The sequence below is a fragment of the Caretta caretta genome, chromosome 10, assembly GCF_965140235.1.
Source record: "Caretta caretta isolate rCarCar2 chromosome 10, rCarCar1.hap1, whole genome shotgun sequence".
Classification (NCBI taxonomy): Eukaryota; Metazoa; Chordata; order Testudines; family Cheloniidae; genus Caretta; species Caretta caretta.
Window position 1 is genome coordinate 78,858,539 of NC_134215.1, and position 20,560 is coordinate 78,879,098.

At 44.8% G+C, this 20,560-nt stretch overlaps 1 protein-coding gene across 3 annotated transcripts in view; it reads right to left on the reverse strand.

The window, feature by feature from the left end:
* The window catches only part of IGDCC4 (immunoglobulin superfamily DCC subclass member 4), a 194,108-nt gene that overhangs the window by 61,223 nt on the left and 112,325 nt on the right, over positions 1-20,560 (reverse strand). For 2 of the 3 annotated variants that reach the window (XM_048866842.2, XM_048866840.2), the window contains exon 5: positions 3,954-4,091. In XM_048866842.2, the coding sequence (XP_048722799.2) occupies positions 3,954-4,091 (138 nt within the window). Of the gene's footprint in view, positions 1-3,953; positions 4,092-5,624; positions 5,814-20,560 lie in introns of those variants that run through there. The other variant, XM_075133220.1, reaches the window with a different exon arrangement.

Sequence of the window (20,560 nt, forward strand, 5' to 3'; positions counted from 1 at the left end):
TACATGTCTGTACAGCACCGAACTTAAATGCCCAAACTTCATTAACATAGAGCTAAGGTTGGCCAGCCAAGCCTTGTGTCTTTCCAGGATATGGAGAATAGCTAATGTAAACCTCTGAAAAACAGGAAATATACTAATATCACCCCCACAAAACAACCTTAACAGCGCCCTCTTTGTGCTATGCCCCAACACATCAGTAATGCTCATGCTATCACTCTACACTCAGATGCTACAGAACAATTTCAGATCAACCTGAACTGTAGCAGAGCAGGTGTTCTGCTACAATGAAAGTCAAAGTTGTTTTGCTGCCTAGCAATGGGTGGCATCTTTCAGGGGCAGAGTTGTGGTGCAGATTTAAGCCCATAGTTAATGCGCACACCAGCTCTCTCCAAGAAGAACCTATAATGCACTGGCAAGGGGTAGCAGCTGAGAAGAAGAGACAGCCCGTGATTATCATTTTCACCATTGGGTTTCTCCTAGGGATGGACTCAGACTACTTCTCATCCTGATCCAAACTGATTGCAAGTTCGGATCCGGGTTTAGTCCATTATAGCCAAGAAGTTCCGACTTGAAGCCAAACATCCCCTACGCTCCGGGGTATCTGGATTCAGACCATATCTAAGGCTGACATGCGTGAAGAAGATAATTGCTTTATTACATGCCTATTGGACAAGGTTGCGGGATGGAATCCAGCGTGTATTTGTCTGCTAAAAATCCCACATTTACAAGGAGCCAGAGCACTGAGTCACCATTAACTGAAGAGATTTTTTCCTGTCCGGCTCCTGGAAGCTGTACTGAACTGGCTCACAACACTGAGGATGCAATGAATTTGCCAAACCCGCTAATAAATTTTTATGTACCTGCTCTGGTTACTGACCTGTAACATATTAGCCAGTTTGATTACATGGGAATTTACTGGCCTGGTTTTGAAACCTAACCCTGCCATGAACAGCAAAGGCTGAATTTTCCACATGAGCCTTCAACTTGGAACCGACAAAGATTTGTCAGATCAGCTACATTTGAAGACTCCTGATCTGTTTCTTGCTGTGGATAGGCCATGCACAGCACTGTTACTCTGAAAACAGGGTAGACCCAGGGACTCTACAGTTCTCCTGGCATGAGAAATTTCAGCAAAGAGAGAGAGTTCTTGCAGAAAGTGATAAATGGCTTTGGGGCCCGATCCTGGGGGATGATGAGGAACCTCAGCTTCCCCCTGAAGGCATAGGGAGTTGCGTTTGGCCTTGCCTGGTTTTGCTGGAGGACTTCTCGGGGCCCCAGAAGGTGTGTAAGAGAAAAAGGCACAAGCCCGGTTTCTGTTCCTTCTCAAAACATCTTTAATTGTAACGTCACTGCTGCAAAGCTCCAGGAGCAATGCTGGGTCGGAGGCCTGGCAGTTCCTCAGAACTGAGAACAGAGAGTGTGGGGGTGGGGGGGTCCCTGAGGGACCAGGGCTGGCCAGGAGTCAAAATGGCCTGGGTGTAATTTAAAGCAACGCTTGGCTTCTGTGTCAACCAGAGATTAGGTGGAGTGTCATGCAAGCCACCCTGACTGCTCCTGCCCCTGCTGCACCATAGTTCCTCCTTGCTCCCAACAGACCTCAGAGGAAGCCGGTGGCCTGGAGCCAGCGACGTTTACTCTATGCGATCCAAACATTGCCTCCTCCAGCCTGCTCTGTGTCAGGGTTTAAGCAATGCAAGGGGACTTTGGGCCAGATTGTGGGTGAATTTGCTTGGGGGAGAAGAGGCTTCTCTGGGCGCTCGTAAATCCAACCTGCCAGCTGCCAGGCTGAGCTATACGGGGCCGAGGGGGCTCAGGTTTTGCACTCATGCATGATTTACTATTTTAGAACTTTGTTTTAGATTTCAAAAATAACCCACCAGCTTCCAATGCACTATGGGGAACCATGCTGTTTGCCTCCTCTCCCCTCCACAAGAGCCATGGTTGCTTTCGACCACGGTACTGCTGCTAACATCCCTGCTACTTCTGTAACTTCTCATCCTTGCTGCGATACATAGCAAGGAAGAACACACCAGCTGGAAGCTCTGCCATTCCCCTCACCCTCCAGACACACTGCCCTAGAGAGCAGAAGCTGAAACGTCTTCCTGGCTCCACACCCCACTGCTGGCTGCATTCAGTTAAGGCTGCATGTGGAGACAGAGACAAGCTTCCTGCCTTCAGGGTACACAGATGCATCCTCCCAGTCGAGTGGTGGCTTGCTCCGAGTAGCAAGGGCCACACACCTATCACAAAAAGAAAAGGAGGACTTGTGGCACCTTAGAGACTAACCAATTTATTTGAGCATAAGCTTATGAAAGATTATGCTCATATAAATTGGTTAGTCTCTAAGGTGCCACAAGTCCTCCTTTTCTTTTTGCGAATACAGACTAACACGGCTGTTACTCTGTCACCTAGCACAGTTGATGTGGAACGCGGCTGTTAGCAACGTCTACACACCCTCCCACTTACTGCTGGTCTGCGGATGGGCCCACAATTCAGTACCCAGGCGTTCAATTCAGGAACACACCTGCATGCACATTTTGCACACATGCCTAAACACAAGTGACTTGAAAATCTGACCCCAGATGGAACTGATTGTCGTGGCAGAGTTTCAATGGGTAACCTACAGTTGAAACCCTCAGTGTTACAGGACTTTACTCATCCTGAGTGTCTCAGCCCTTCTTTTTACTGCAATTTTGGAACCAAATCTATTTTAATAACCACATGAAGACTGATGAGGCCCAATCAGCTCATCCATGCTAAACCAAGGACATCCAGACCGAAAACCTGAGGGCACAGAACAAACATTTTAAAACTACAGCTTGAAAGAAAACGCGCCACTCATTTAATAAAAAAAACCAACCCAAACTCTAACCGTGCTAATTGACTCTGATTACAAATACTCTGGGCACTCACCGCTCTCAGTGTAGCAATGAATAAATTATTTAGCATGGGAAAGATGGGTATTGCTAATTATGTCTTAAGTACATGGGATGAAATGCAAGATTCCAGCTCTGCCTCAATGATTAATCCTCCCTGTTTGTATTCCCCACACAGAGTCCCGCAAACTTTTTTTTTTTTTGAGGGGGGGCGGAGGAGGAAATATTAGCACATCCAAAAACATTACCATTAACGAAGAGCCCCTGGAGTAGGCAAGTTACAGCTAAAGACTGAGTTGATTAAATGGTTCTGAGGGCAAGGAAAGATGCTTATGACATAACACAGATTTTTGAAAACTATTTCAATATGTTTTTGAGACGTGGTTTCTGGACTGAGAACCCACATGGCAAGTTTCAATGTTTAATCGCTCATGGGAAACGTCTGACACAACCTCAGTGATGGTTACACCAGCCCTACTTCTGATTTAGGCTGATCAGCCCTTGACACATGAAAATCAGTCTGGCTCGTTTACAGGCACTTAATGATATCTTTACTCTTTCTCAGACCTTCATTATCTTGACCATAAGAGGATTTATTTTTGAAAACAAGGCCCCTTAAATGACTAAAGAATCCTTATCATATTTTATAATCCCACAAGATATCAAAAGTTATTTTTACAAAGCAACAGCAGATGTGTTAAAATTCCCACTAACCTTTCTGAACCATTACAAAAGAAGTGTCATCAGCCTGACCCCTATATGGTGACCTTCAATGCTCTGGCTCATACAATACTGCCATGACTAATTTAGATCAAAAGGCATCCAGTAACCAGAATTTCATATATTTTACAGATCAAACAACTATAAAATAAGTTGCACGCTTTGTAAGGTTTTAGATTCAATGAGTAATCCCAGCTCAGAAAGGACGCTCCAGATCACCGCGTACATAGCCCCATACAGTGGGTAGCAATTTAAAAAGCGCCCTCTCTTCCACAGCACTTTCCCTTTTAATAGATTTTAAAAATACAGTGTGCCTAGACTCCTCTTAACATCAAAAGAATAATTATCTTAATTTACCCTGTCGTATCCAAGAGACAAATGGGGTGGGCTCTGCAGAGGCCATACACTCCATGACGGCACTCTCTCCAGCTACCACTGTGGTGTTCTCCGGAGCAGCAACAATAGTAACATCTCGAGTCACAGCTGGTTGGGAACCTAAATACACCCAGGAAAAAAAAAAAAAGAGGGATAAAAGAAACTCTTTAAAGAAGTGCTGTCCACATTCCATTTATATTAAAAACTAGCAAATTCCTTACCTCCATTTCAAGAACAAACCATCACAGAAAACAGACTTTTCTTCCTCCCTGTTTACACTGTTTGTTTGTTACATTTTTTGCAGTTCACTCAACTGGTCTGGTCAATTTCACCTTTGTTTCTGGTTACTTTCACTTCCTGGTTCTCCCATAGGAGGTGCCATGTGATTGGGTTTGGAATGGACATGGAAGACTTCAGGGGAATGAGTTTCTATTTCAGGTCAACATTTCTGTTCAAATCAAGCCCTGAACTGCAAGCCCACAGCCAAACATTGTGGGACTCTGAGAAAGTGTAGAACCTGATCTAGAGTTCTGCCCCGTCCTGCAATCACATCCATGTCAGTGAAAGTGGATGCATGCCTGGAGCCCCACTGAAGTTCTGCACCAACCTCAGGTCCCATCCACATAGCTCCAATAGAAGGATCAGGCACTTTGTGGTTCAGAACCTCTACAATTGGCCAAACCAGAACCCCAGATTTGAACGGGCCCATACTTAGAGGAATTCCAATGCAAAGTTTGATCTGAAAACTACATCTTAGGTCCATCTAATTTCTCTTCACATTAAATCTGGTAACCAGCCCTCATCGCCATTATTTTTGTCTTCAGAACAAAAGTTCAATTTAATTACTTAAAATTGTAAAATATGGGGCCACGTTTACACTACCCGCCGAACTGGCGGGTAGTGATCAATCTATCAGGGATCGATTTATCGCGTCTAGTGTAGATGCAATAAATCGATCCCTGATCGCTCTGCCATCGACTCCGGAACGCCACCACGGCGAGAGGTGGAAGTGGAGTCGACGGGGGAGCGGCGGCCGTCGATCCTGCACCGCGAGGACGTGAAGTAAGTGATTCCAAGTCAATCTAAGATACGTCGACTTCAGCTACGCTATTCTCGTAGCTGAAGTTGCGTATCTTAGATCGATCCAACGCCCTAGTGTAGACCAGGCCTGAGACTCACTCTAGTTGACAGCGTCTCTTTAACCAGCACAAAGGGCCAGATTTTCAAGGGGCTTTGAGCGCAGCTGCAAATGCTGCCTGCACAAAATGAGGGGCCAAATGCCACAATGTTGAAGCTGGCAAAGTTTTGCACTGAACTGTGGTCAGGAAAGGATTTTCTAAAGATTCCTAGGAAGCTGCCGAATAAAATACTTGAAATCCTTTGTTTGTGTTCACATTTATTACTTCACCCATTAACAGCTGAATCTTGTCTATAAGCAGAAAGGTGAATTTCTTTGTTTTGAATATGGAAAGGTTATCACAGACATTTTGATAACCAGCTGCTAGGTTTTAAAGTCAACCACTGAGAGATCAGTTCTCTGCACATCACACCTTCATCTTTATGCACACAGAACAAGTCAATATATAGATTACATACAACATACAGAGGGTATAGATGTATGTATAGATAATCCAAAGTATAGATAATACATACATTTATATGTATTCACATAGGGAGACATGTATATCCAGTGTGTATACGTATTGAACAACTTCCAGACACTCAAGAGGGGTCTTTTTTTGTTTGAAGTGAACCTTCTGACTCTCTCAGCCAAGTTTATAAGGAGAGGTTAGGGAGACAGGAAATGTCTTTGCTGAAACGAGAATTTTTTATCAGTTGACAGCAGCTTTGACACTAGGAATCCTATTCTCTCCGCAGCTAATGAAAGAGGTTCAGTGCTTTCTGAAGGATGCTGTTGTTGTCTTCACCAGGTAGGAGATATGCAGTGCTGCACAATACAAGTAATTACGGCCTCCCTTAAGGTTGCTCCAGGAGCTCTCGTTCCTGAAAAAGAATATTGTGTGCCTTCAAGGATGCTGTAATTCTTTTAGATCCTGCTTGCTGAAGTTACCAAAAGGTGCATGTTATTTTCACTGGGAGGCACAGACAGCCTTTTGGTGTCCATACAAGAGGGAATGCTTCATTGTCAGCCTGGTGTATTGCAAAATGCATACAGTAATATCAGTCCTTAGCTCTTAGATGCAGCATGTTTAATCCTCAGATCTCAAAGCACTTCATAAAGATGGGTAAGTACTCTCTCTACTTCACCTCCACCCTGCCCTCCTCAATTTCTTCTTCAGCAGAGGACAAGGTGAAAGGAGGAGAAAAGTAAGAAAAATAATATACCATGGAGTAAGGTTAATGGAAGAGTTCCTGGCTCCTAATCCAGCTACAGCAGCTTCCCTCTGGCAACAAAAATGCAGAAGCCAGACCCGCCCATGACTGCCAGTGAAAAGGGGCCATGCAACAACTTTCAGGGCAAAGGGATGGGGCGATTTATCTGATGAGCCATGGGTGAAATTGTGACCTCAATCAAGTCAAAGGAAGTTTCGCTATGGACTCCAACAGGGTCAGGATCTACCCCCAAATGTCTTGACACTGTAAGTTACTGGTTTTGATCCCAGTGCATCACCACTTTAGGAACAAACCAGCAAACAAAGCCACGTACAGCACGAGGTTAGAGTCTGCACCTGCCTAACGTGAGCTAAAATAAGGGGAATTGAATCTTATGCTTTAAGGGGTAAACTGATCAGGTGGGGCGACAGGAAGGAATTGCAGAAAGACACATGTACCCAGCATGCTCTCCAGTTCTCCTACATGTTCAACACTGCACAGTTGCACAGCTGTATTATTAGTAGAGGGAGAAGGTTGTTTAACTCCAAAATATCAAACTTTGGTCACGACCAGAGGTAGAACAATGGATTTGCTGGACGAGTGATTTTATCTGGTATGGCAATGCATGTGTTTCTAAGGATTAGCTGTGGCATTGTCTACATGGTGAATAAGGGGTAGATATACGTACCAGTCCCAGGATATTAGAGAGACAAGGTAGGTGAGGTAATATCTTTTATCGGACCAACATCTGTTGGCGAAAGAGACCACTCCCCAACAGAAATCGGTCCAATAAAAGATCTTACCTCACCCACTTTGTCTCTCTAATAAGGGGCAGAAGCTCCCCTGAATGCATAACATTCCCCCAACAATTTCACTCTGAATCAGTAAAATACTTTAATGTTCCCAGTTCTTTGGCACTGGTGCAGAAAGTCACAACTTTGCTGACAGCCTTGCGCCGGAAACTGTTTTCAGCACAGAAATTCTAATTCTCAGATCGAGACATGACACAGGACATTAGAAACAGAGCATCAGCTCAGGGGCAGGTAGAAGAGCAAAACACATAAGCTAGGGATGCAGCGTTAGGATATTCCCACTTGGATTTCTCAGTCTTCCCGGGTGGCAGCAAGCATCAGGGCCAGATTGTCTCACACAGCTGAGTTTACCCTCTTTGCTGGGATCCGACAGTATCAAGTGATTCTAACCTCTCCCCTTTTCATCTAATTAGAATCTGTTCATTCACATGAAGTCACGTGGCAGCAAAAATCTCTTCATTGCTACCCTATTAGAGAAATATCAGGTGAAGGTTTTATTAGTGGTACATCAGATTAGAAAAATCTTTAAGTATACACAATATTAGCAGGGGGGGAAAAGTGTGTATTTACATCATACAAACCAACATGGCCCTCTATTTATACTGGTGCCCAACACCATGGTGTCTAAGTGTCTAGTTAACCTCCTCCTAGAGTTGGTTGACACAAACTCCAAGGCTAGCAAGGAAACACAGATTCTTATGCACAAGTAAACACATAATCTAGAAATGAAACAAATTATGTTAGTGCAAAGTAGCAGGATTATCAACCAGGAAGTTTGGGATTAGGAAATTTAACCCACTGACATGTCCGTTTCAAACTAACCTCGAAGATTTTCCTGCAATGTTAAAGAATGGAGACCCAGAAACACAGGAAGCGTCTGCAGTCTTCTGCCAACAAAACACCGAGCTTACAGAATGAAACACTCTGTATGAAACCCGCTCCATGCACCATGCTGTGAACTAAACGTGGGTTTTTTTACTAGAGTTGGGTCCAACCCCTGCAAAGTTTAGATCTGGATCCAAATCTTGCTGAAGTCCCAGGTGTGTTTGAATGAAGACCTCTTCTTTAGAATAATGCAAATGTGCTCTAAAAGAGGACTGCGGAAAATCCCTGAGTCAGGACCCTGTATAGAAAAAGACCAGTAGCCAGCATTTGTCCACCAGATGGAAGCAGAGATACAAAGAAGCATGCTGTGGACTTTTACCCTGGGCAACATTTATATTGGACATTCTTAAGATTTAGCCTCCAAACTCTTTCCAAATACCCAAGCAGAGTCGCAACAAAGTTCAGAGAAAAAGGCAGGTATTTCAGCCAGGTCTGAGCACGTATCAGCACTTTACGCAATGGAACAATTACATTTGAAGGGGTGAATGATGGGAAAAGGCGCATCTGTGATCTGGTTTCATGCTTATAAACACACTGGGAGCTGAACAGGATTTTGCTACATTCAACTACATAAGCTATTCGTTCAGGCCAGGACTATGGCATAAAAGATTACAAACACCACTGGCTTAACAGCCAAAGGTACGATCACACTATAGCAAAATTCAAGGGATGCTTGAATTAGCATGCCGACTAGGCTACCTTGGATTGCACTGGATGGTAAAAGACATTCTATTCCCTGCTGTACATATTGGGCCAAATATTGATTTCAGTGGAGTTACACCAGCCAAAAGTCTGGCCCACTGTTTAAATGTCAAGGGGGCGACGCTCTACCCTGAAGTCACTGGAGTTACCCAAGCAGAGACGTCGTGTGAGAGGGGAATCGGGCCTTGAGGACCCACACTCGCTCTGTTTCTGAGGCACATGTTAGAAAACATCAGCAATAAGCGAGAGGGTAGCGCCGCCTGTCATGCAGAGCAAAGCCCTCAGGTTTGCTGATTGTAACACAAGTGTTGCACCACTTAATTGCAGTTGTTTTAAGCCATGCATTTCCTTGACATACTCAGGGGGCGTTTACTATAAAAATGCACGTGGAGAGTTAAAAAGATCCAAGTCGGCTGAAGTATCAGATAAATGCAACTGTATTCTGAATAGCATCTTTCATCAACGCTACAGCTCCAGGTCAGCAAAGTAGGGAAGTCCATGAGTCGCGCTCGCCCTGTTCAGCAAAGCAACTGAGCACACTGACTTGAACGGGGCTTTACTGAACAGGGAGAGTGGTACTCCCGGACAGGAGTGTGGTGCTGAATTGGGGCCTATATCCCTAAAATGCTTTAAAGAGCAAAATAACACCGCCACCAAGGAGAAGCGGTGGAGAGTGGAGGTTTTGTGGGAGAGCAGGGGAGGGAAATTGTCAATCCAGATTTGAAATGAAATGCTCAAGTGATGAGACACAGGAGGCTGCTCCTGCTGCAGATTAGAAAACTTCTGCACCAGGCGTGGGCGTATTACACGGAAAGAGCGAAGGCTGGTTCTAAACGAGCCAAGGGAGTGGAATGAGGCAACATAAGGTCAAGGAGGGAGATCTCAACAAGTCCACCAGGGGGTTGGAAAATATGAGGGCAATTTTGAGATGGAACTAGAAAGGAACCGGGTGCAGGAGAGACAGTGGAGGACATAGGTGTTGGGTCACTACACTTTAAACGTGCAAGTAGATCTTGAGTAGAGTACACCTGCTGGGGTAGCTGGTGAACACATACTCAGGGGGTCTGTGCATGCACACAGGGTGACATTTGCTCTGGCTTTGTGCAGGGATCGGGGAAATGTTATTATTTATTTGTATTACCATCGCACCTAGAAGCCTCTAATCATGGAATTCCCCAGTCCACCCGCTGCATCCAACATACCTGTGACCTGCAAGAGCATCCGCTTTCACTCTGCACCCCGCACTGGGATTGCCGGACCTTTGGCGCCGTAGACTAGCACGCCCCATGGGCCTGCTCTAGGTCTGCCCTCAAATCCCCTTGTGCGGTGTCCTGTTTAGGGCTGGCAGCACAGATGGGGTATGGACCCACTGTACCTATTCAGCCCCTTCTTCACAGGGCATATGCAGCACAAAAGGCCATCCCCCCACCCCCCCCAGCCTGCTGTACTGGGTTAACTAGGCATGAAGTTGGCCATTCAGGAGCCAGGCTGTGCATTTCCAAGTAGAACCCAGTGATAAAGCAGAATGAGCACCAGCCCAGATGGGAGCGTTTGCTCACTTACCATAGCCTGGGACAAAGCTGCGGCCATCGCAGAGTTTAATGGTCACTTCTCTTTTTCGGCCTGATTTACGACTTTCCTCACAAGGCTCACGGCAGCTACTCCGTCTCGTCCTTCTGCAGCCCCCGTGCATCGCTTCAGAACAGAGCACCGGGAGGCACTTTGAAAGCAATTTGCTTTATCAGACAGGCACCAATTCCCAGCAAAAAGCTTTGCCAGACTTTTCTGGGTGCTCCTGGTGTCCTCTGAGGTTACAATTTAGGGGGTGGGGGGTTCAAGTTCCCCCCCCCCTTACGTAAAACAGATCCTCATGCCTCACAACACCTTTTCCTAAAGGGCTTTACAACTTGACTCAATTTTTGGGGTCTTTTACCATAGGATCAGAGAGCCCAGCCACCTCGGCTAGTGGTTGCTATAGAAACAGCTCAGTCCCCATCCCTAGAGTTCCGCATCCAGAGCGGCTCAGCTTGTGTATCCCAGCTGCCAAATTAGGCCAGAGTTTGAAGTCCTAAACGACATGGTCTTATTGGAAAGGGATGCCGGAGGCAAGCACAGAGCCCCCAGCAGTTCTACACCAGGCGGCCAAACCAAGCGCCTTTCCTATCAGAGCCACAGAGCTGATGGCACCAAGAGCCGTGATGTTCTGACTCCTACACTTTATAAAACCTAATACGCTAACAGCAGTTAACACCGACCTCCAAGAATGATCTGAGGTCTGGAAAACATGCCTTGTAATAAGAGACCAAAGAAGCTCAATCAATTTAGTCTAGTAAAACAGGAGTGATCTGGGGAAATTACAGAACCGCAAACCTTACATCTTTACCTGGCGAACTGGTTGAAACAATAAATTAAAAACAGAATAACTAAATACCTGGAAGATCATCATTTGATAGAGTCTGATCACCACGGATTCTGCAAAGGAAAATCATGTCTCTCTAATCACTTAGAATTCTCTGAATGTGTCAATAAAGTTGTGGATAAAGGAGAACCGGCTGACCTAATTTATTTAGATTCCCAAAAAGCTTTTGACCAGGTTGCGCACAAGAAGCTACTAAAAAAGCTAAGCAGCCACGGGGTGAGAGGCAAAGCTTTGTCATGGCTGAGAGACAGAAAGCAAAGAGCAGGATTAAATGGTAAATTCTCTTCCCAGTGAAAGGTTAATAGCAGGCATTCTCAAGGACTTGTGTTGTTTAATAAATTTATTACTGACCCGCAAAGGGGGGTGAACAGTGAAGGGCAAAATTTTCAGATGACACAAGGTTATTTAGGCTAGTCAGGACTAGAGAGAGGCATGAGGCACTTCAGAGGGACCTAACCAAAGTAGGCAAATGGGCAACACAATGGTAAATGAAATTTAATGTTGACAAATGCCAAGTAATACACATTGGAGGGGAAATTAAACTCATCACACAGTTCTCAATTAAGCGTATCAACTCAAGAAAGAACCTGGGCTTCAGAGCTTCTTGAAAACCTCGGTCAAAAAGCTGACAAGATGTTTGGATGCAAAAGGAATGGGATGGTGAATAATATAAAGAATGGGCAGCCCTGCTGATCAGCGCCTCCCCTTCCCTCCCCATGCCTCCTGCCCACCCCAATCAGCTGTTTTGCAGTGCGCAGGAGGCTGGGGAGGAAGGGAGGAGGAATGAGGACATGGCACGCTCGGGGAAGGGATGTAACGGGGAGGGGGAAGAGGCGGGGTGGCGGTGGAGCAGGGGCGGGAAGAGGCGGGGCAGGGGTGTAGCATTGAGGGAAGGGGCGGAGTGGGGGCCTGGGACAAAGCTGGGGGTCGAGCACCCCCCCCCCCCGGCACAATGAAAAGTCGGCACCTGTGAAGGTGGGAAATTCAAAACAAGTAAAAGGAAAAACTTTTCCACACAATATCTAATGTGACTGCAGAACTCATTGCAATAGGAAGTCACTGCGGCCAAGAATTTAGTGAGATTCAGAGAGGGGTTGGATATGAAGACTAGCCGCAATTATCATAATTAAGGATACAAATTCTGGAAGGGATATTAAACCTCAAGTTTCTGCATGGCTTAAAGCGATCCCTAACTATTAAAGACCAGGATGAGGATGAGACTAAAGGGGGGAAAGGGTGTTTCAGATTATTCCACATTTGTTACTGCAGGGTTCTTACGCCCTCCTCTGAATCATTTGGTACAGTTCCAGTCTTTTTAATCTGTCCTCGTACGGAAGCCCTTCTCTGTACCTTTTCCAATTCTAATAAATCTTTTTTGAGATAGGATAACCAGAATTGCAGATAGTATTCAAGATATGGGGGTGCGTGGATTTATATAGAGGCATTATGATATTTTCTGTCTTATTATCTATCCCTTTCCTAATGATTCCTAACACTGTTAGTGTTTTTGACTGCTGCTGCACATTGAGTGTATGTTTTCAGGGAACTATCCACAATGACTCCAAGATCTCTTTCTTGAGTGGTAACAGCTAATTTTGTATGTACAGTTAGGATTATGTTTTCCAATGTGCATTACTTTGCACTTATCAACTTTGAATTGCATCTGCCATTTTGTTGCCCTGTCACCTAGTTCAGTGAGATCCCTTTGTAGCCCTTCACAGTCTGCTTTGGATTTAACTATTTTGAGTAATTTTGCATCACCTGCAAATTTTGCCACACCGCTGTTCATCCCCTTTTTCCAGATCATTTATGAATATGTTGAACAGCACAAGTCCCCAATCCATGGGGGACACCATTATTTACCTCTCTCCATTATGAAAACTGACCATGTATTCCTATCCTTTGTTTCCTATCTTTTAACCAGTTATTGATCCGTGAGAAGACCTTCCTTCTTATCCCATGACAGTTTACTTTGCTTAACAGCCTTTGGTGTGGGACTCTGTCAAAGGCTTTCTGAAGTCTAAGTGCGCTATATCCTCTGGATCACCTTGTCGACATGCTTGTTGACTCCCTCAAAGAAACCTAATAGATTTCCCTTTACAAAAAGCATGTTAATTCTTCCCAGCATATCGTGCTCACCTACATGTCTGATAATTCAGTTCTTTACTATCGTTTCAACCAATTTGCCTGGTACTGAAGTTAGGGCTGCCGGCCTGTAATCGCCAGGAACCTCTGGAGCCTTTTTAAAAAATGTCGGTGTTAAATTAGCTATCCTTAGATTTAAGCAATAGGTACATACCATGGTTAGTATTTCTGTAATTGCATATTTGAGTTCCTTCAGAACTCTTGGGTGAATACCATGTGGTCCTGACGACTTATCACTGTTTAATTTTTCAGCTTGTTCCAAAACTTCCTCTACTGACACTTCAGTCTGGGACAGTACTCAGAATGACTCAGGTATGGGAATCTCCCTCACATCCTCTGCCGTGAAGACCAATGCAAAGAATCCATTTAGCTTCTCCACAATGGTTTTCGTCTTTTTTGAGGGCTCCTTTAGCACCTTGATCATCCAGTGGCTCCACTGATTGTCAGGCTTCCTACTTCTGATGTACTTTAAAAAACCGTTGCTGTTAGTTTTTGTGTCTTTTGCTAGTTGCTCCACAAATGCTTTTTTTGCCTACCTGATTAAACTTTTACACCTGACTTGCCAGAATTTATGCTCCTGTGTATTTTCCTCAGTAGACGTTGACTTCCAATGTTTAAAGGATGCCTTTTTGCTTCTAACTGATTTTTTACACTTTTTTTTTTAGCCAGGGTGGCATTTTTTGGTCCTCTCGCTGCCCTTTTTTTTTTTTTTTTTTTTTACTTTGGGGTATACGATTAGTTTGAGCCTCTATTATACTGTTCTTAAAAAGTTACCATGCAGCTTGCAGGCATTTCACTCTCCCATTTAATTTCTGTTTAACTAGCTTCCTCCTTTCTGAGTAGTTCCTGTTTTTGAAATTAAATGCTACGAGGGTGGGTTCTTTGGAATTCCCCCTACATTATATTACGGTTGCTATTATCGAGTGGTTCAGCTCTTCGACCAGATCCTGTGCTCCCCTTCGGACTAGATCAAGAATTGCCTCTCCCTCTGTGGGTTCCAGGACTAGCTGCTCTGTCATTAACAGTGTCAAGAAATTTTATCACTGCATCCCGTCTTGACGTGACAGGTACCCAGCCAACATAGGGATAATTGAAATTCCCCATTATTATTGTAGTGTAGTGTAGAGTAAGCGGTGAAAAGTGAATGAGATTTTTTTAAAATCATCCAAGTCTTTGGTGAAAGTGCTCCCAGGCATCAGAAAAACGGTTCCTGTTTCCAATCAGAAGAGTAATCAAGTAAATATTGGAGAAAATATCAAACCCAAACCTGAGATCCAAACATCATTATTATTATTTGTATTACTATAGCACTTAGGAGCTCCCATCATGTATCAGGACCCTATCATGCTAGGTGCAGTACAAACACAAAACAAAGACTCCCTGCCCCAAAGATCTTACAATCTAATTATAAAATAAGAGAAAACAGATGGTTACAGACAGACAGGGGAGTACAAGGAAACCGTGAGCCATCTACTCAATGTGCCGCTGCTGTCAAAAAAGCGAACAGAATGTTGGGAATCATTAAGAAAGGGATAAATAATAAGACAGAAAATATCATGTTGCTTCTATATAAATCCATGGTACGCCCACATCTTGAATACTGCATGCAGATGTGGTCGCTCCATCTCAAAAAAGATATACAAAAATTGGAAAAGGTTCAGAAAAGGGCAACAAAAATTATCAGGGGTATGGAATGGCTTCCGTATGAGGAGCGATTAATAAGCCTGGGACTGTTCAGCTTGGAAAAGAGACAACTAAGGGGGTGATATGACTGAGGTTTATACAATCATGACTGGTGTAGAAAAATGAAATAAGGAAGTGTTATTTACTCCTTCTCATAACACAAGTACTAGGGGTCACCAAATGAAATTAATAGGCAGCACGTTTAAAACAAACAAAGGGAAGTTTTTGTATTCACATGACGCAGGAGCTCATGGAGCTGTGGAGCTCTTTGCCAGAGGATGTTGTGAAGGCCAAGACTATAACAGGGTTCAAAAAAGAACTAGATAAGTTCATGGAGGCTAGGTCCACCAATGGCTATTAGTCAGGATGAACAGGGATGATGTCCCTAGCCTCTGTTTGCCAGAAGCTGGGAATGGGTGACTGGGGATGGATCACTTAATGATTGCCCTGTTCTGTTCATTCCCTCTTGGGCACCTGGCATTGGCCACTGTTGGAAGATACGATACTAGGCTAGATGGAGCTTTGGTCTGACTCAGTATGGCTGCTCTTACGTTATGTCATCATGACTGACAGTAGTCTCAGGCCACCAGGTACCTAACCATTGTCAGGTTTTTTGAAGGCATCACAGCAAAGGTGAGTTTTAAACAGGGATTTGAAGGAGGACAATGAGGTGGCTTTGAGGATGTTTAAAAGGAGTGCCTCCCAGCATGAGGGGCAGCATGGGAGAACACATGCAGATGCTTGTTCAAAAATTTAACAAATGGGCAATCTCAAAACTTTGAGACAGATTTATTAAAAATAGGCCCAAACTGCAAACAAAAAGTTATCCGTTATCCTTTTCTGTTGTTGCTAGTGCACAACATCATCTAAGAATACGCCAAATGCAACGGGGGAAAATGTTATTTGCTCAGCTCATTTCCAGGGGTCACTTTCAGTGACTAGGAGACTTCTTCCAGAGAGGAAATTAACACATCTCCCCTTGATTCCATAAACACCCTGCATCAGCTAAGACACTGTAGGTTAAACATGACTCGACACCGTCAGCTCTCACATGTCAACAGTTTGTTGCCTGATTGCCGGAAATCTCGGTATCTCAGTCTTCTTTTCCATGAACTCTCTCACCCTCTGCGGAGGAGTCTGAAATCTAATTCATCCTTGCAGATCTCCTCTGGGAACAGATTCTAGCACTGACCAGCTGTTCAATTGAGAAAGTCAGTGCTATTGCTCTTGTTATTCTGCAGCTAATAAAGAGGCAAATTATCCATTGCAAAGCATGCCCCTTCAGAAATGCAGGCATTGTGCTTGCAAAACTTTCCCCTACTCCCACTCCCCTCAACTCAGGGGCTATATGGATTGTGCAGAGGGAAAGCTGATGATGACAAAGGAAGAGAAGTAACATCCCACAAATCTGCCTTTCCCCTCTGGCTAGATCCTCTTGTGGCACTATCTATGAGTTGTTCCTATGGATGCTGCACATCTAGGAAGGACTGGAGAGCAGAGGTCTGGGATTATTAGATTTGCACACCACCTATGTACTCAAAGTGTGCCATGAACAGTTCTGGGACAATGTACATAATAAGAGACTCCAAGACAGTGGCTCGGGCGTTTCTGGATTTATAGCAGTGCTCATCAGAACACAGAGAGAGTGTGTACACAGTGATTCCCAGCCACACAACACCAAGTGGCCCAGAGATGAGCAGGTCCCAGAAGGAAGCCCGGTCGCCAACATTTTCAAAAGTGACTAGTGATTCGGGGCGTCCCACTTGAGACACCTGAAATTCAGGCCCTTTCCGACGGTCTCAAGCTGGGCGCTTGAAGTTAGGCTCCTAAAACCAGTCGTCCCTCTTCAAAGTTCAAGCCTGGTATTCTGCCCACAACCATGGCCATGGTCAGGCAAAAGCATTAGAACCTCTGAAACATAAGCTTCGGTATCTGCATATAACAATAAATCTCTGCAGAGCGCAGCACTGAATGAGACATGTCCGGAGCTGGCGTAGATCAGCACAGTCTCACTGACGTCAATGAGGCAACACCGATTTACACCAGCTCAGTAACACTAGGCCAGTGTTGGGTTTTGCAAAACAATGTCAGCTAGTTTTTAGTTTCTGCTACAACCGTCCCAGGTCCAGAGCGGAATCTTCCTGCACCTCTAGAGTGTGGGGGAGGGGGTGATTCTGGATAAAGGGTTCCGGTCTGGGCCTCTTTTTCCCCTCTCGATTCACCACAGCGCTTCAGCATGTGCCTACTTTTAGGCATTGAGAACTACTTATGTGCACAGAGCTAGGCACACGCTTAAGCGACTTGGTGAATTGGAACCTCTCATGCTATGTAGCATCAAAAGCTCAAAACACAAACAAAATCTGGCCCTGACCACTGTTGGGGACAGAACCGTGGGCTACACAGACCATTGCTCTGATGAGGTCTGGCAATGCCCACGTTCCTCGCTTCCTTCATGGAGATGTTCATGTCTTTCTTTTTTAGGCTGCAATGGAGCAATTGGGTGAGCATAAAGGATATTTTTGAATGTGGAGATGCTTTTCTCTCTGCTTTGATTACACAGAGGATGCTGCATTAGCCAGCCTTGGTCTTTTCTGCCCACCTACATACATGAGCTTTAATATTGTGTCTTTTATACTGTATACACTTTGCACTGCTTTGCACACAGTTAAGCACTTGGTCGTGCGGTGATTCTCTGTGCAAGACAACAGGTAGGAAAATATCACCCTCTTTTAGCTTATAACTCTTTGGAACTGTGTCTTTCCATATATCAGGTCTGTGCTAGGGTAGTATGAATATTATTATTAATAAAACAGTAATAAGTATTTAAAGCGATGAAAATAAATATAGAATGGGAAACAAAAGCCCCAAGAAGTTAAATGATTTTCCTATTGCTAGTGAAGGTATCCAGATTAGACCCCAAGAGTTTTCACCTCCTGCACTCAAATCATTGCCCTCAAATGAAATAGCTGGAAGTCTAGACCACCGGAAAAAATATCCCCAAGTCACTAACAAATAAAAATCCACTCTAGTTTTTTAAAAAGCAGCCGCTCTCCTGCATGCATAACAGCTGGTACAAATGTTATCACTTCATGTACACGTATATAAATGCCTGATTTTGAGCAAAGTCAAGTACTTAGATACCAAAGTGGCAGGATAAAATGGCACCTTCAAAAGAAACCCACAAAAAGCAGCTCATTCAAGGCCCTTTCAAAGTGAGGATCAAAGAGTGTATATAGAGTGCGTGCGCGCACACACGCAGAGTAAATGTCACAAAAGACTTTCAGAGTATTTCTATCAAGAGTGTTACACTGGTTAAGCAAGATCGCTGGGAGCAGCTCTGGGCAACGTCTGTCCAACTGGCTTGAGATGAACAGTCTGTACAATAGTTTTCCCTTGCCTGTGCCCTGGACTTGAAACTCTGGGAAGCAAATGGAGCCTAATCCCAGTGAAAGAAGAGGCCACCAGACAGTTCTGTTTCACTCTTCTCAACTTCCTTACACAGCCAATACGGATTTCTGCTCAGAAATTAAATCCTTTAATGTACCGATTCAGCTAGGAAGTCAACATTCTAAACTATGTGTTCCCAGAAGCCCAGCGAGAGACCGAGCCATGGCATTCTTCCAGGAATTGATTTGTGGGTTTTTTTTATTTTTGTATTTTTTTTTTTTTTTTAGAAGCCTTGAGGCCTGCAGGGCACAGAGCTGTATTTACAGGCAGTCTTCAGGTCTGCTGCTAATCAGTCAGGGTGCGCTTTGCCCACCATTCAGCCTCCTGTAAAGCTGTCAACAATGGCTCGCTGTTTCCTTACACACGTTTAGAACTGTTCTTCATTAAGCCAAAAGGGAGCAGAGCCAGCCAGACTGCCCTATGGATGCCCCTTTATTCACTGATAAACATTAAAAATCGCTCAAACTTTAGCCAGCCAAGCTTAGCAGGGCATGTTTGTGATCTTCCAGCAGGCTCCACTCTCCAGAACCACTATGTAAAGATGGCACCTTCTTATAAAAAACTTGCGGCTCTTTTCTTGTTCCATTGGAGGCCCTACTTATCAGCCAATGGTTTAGGACATATGTCAAATTCTACTGGATACCCTTCTAAACAGGGAGGGACTTGCAGGCATAAGGGGTAGATACAAGGGCTGAAAGGGGAGAAGTTGGGGCTGAAAGGGGCAGGGCAAGAGGTTGCAAGGGTGAGAGGGGTTATGTTAGGGAGAGGCCAAGGTCCAGAGTGGGAAGGGTCTGGGGATATGAGAGGAAGGGCACAGATGGGCTGGGACATCATCATCAGAGAGTATAAGGCCGGATCATCCAGTCTGACCTCTTGTAGCTCACAGATCACGAACCCCACTCAACACCCGCACACTAACCCAACAACCGAAATTAGACCAAAGTATTACAGCCCACAGGAAACTAAACTATTGTGTGCCACAGGCACAGAGCAGGCAGGACCAAGGTGCACCAGTGCCTGAGGCCCACTGGAACAACACTGATCCATTTAGATAAGGACAAGCCCCTTCCCTTCTTGCCAGCTTCTTATCTATCCATTTCTCTTGATTTCACAGGTCATATGGCAAAGAGACTACACTGATGGCAAGTTGTTCAGGGTAGGGCAAGCTTTCCAGGCAGGGAGCTGCATAACGGCAAGAAAACACTGGAGATACCTCAGGGTCTCCGAGACAGGGATTCCCACTGCAGTTCTCTGTGCAGTGCCCTTCTCTCATCCTAAAACAGCTATCCAGCCAGTGTATCCTAGTGAAGCCCTCAAAGTGCTCCTTCAAACGAGAAATGTTGGAAAACCTAATTCTACAGACGTTACTGAGAAAGTGTGTATGTGTGTGTGGGGGGGGGGTGTCTAAAAAAGGAGAAGATCCGCAAAAGCTTCTTTCTGTATGTTGTCCACAGAATGGGACCACTACATCATGCAGTCCAGAGCAATATCCTCAACCTGCAGTTTATGCAAAAGGAATTCCAGTCTTACTACAAAGCTATCTGCACGATACAACTGTTCTCCTGAACACTGCCACTTGGCATTGAACCATACGAACCTTCATTGTAATCATCCCTTTACACTCACTTCCTGCAGTCAGAACTCGGCACGTTTGGTCCCTCAAGATGGTGTTACTATGAGATGAATGCTGTGAACAAGAGTCACTCGACTCTAAATCAGTCACATGCCAGCGTCGGAGCATCACTCAGTGAGCAAGGCTTCCTAACTTGCAATACAAATAACCTTTACAAAACGTGTACACAGCAGAGGCTACAGAAACCATGGCTGGCAAATATACTGCCAACATGCTGCTGTGCTTGCCTGGAAGGAGGATTGTATTTTGTGCTCCTGTTTGAAGGATTAGAGAGTCTGGAATGTGTGGCAGCAAGATTGACAGCTTTGGTTACAGAGAGACAAGAAGTAAAGAAGAGCTCTGCGTAAGCTCGAAAGCTTGTCTCTCTCACCAACAGAAGTTGGTTCAATAAAAGATACTACCTCGGCCCCCTTGTTTCTAATATCCTGGGACTGACACGGCTACACCAACACTGCACACAGCACTGGCCATGGCCATACTCAGGGCCTGATTCTGATCTCACAGGAGAAACTATAAAGCCTGTGTTGGT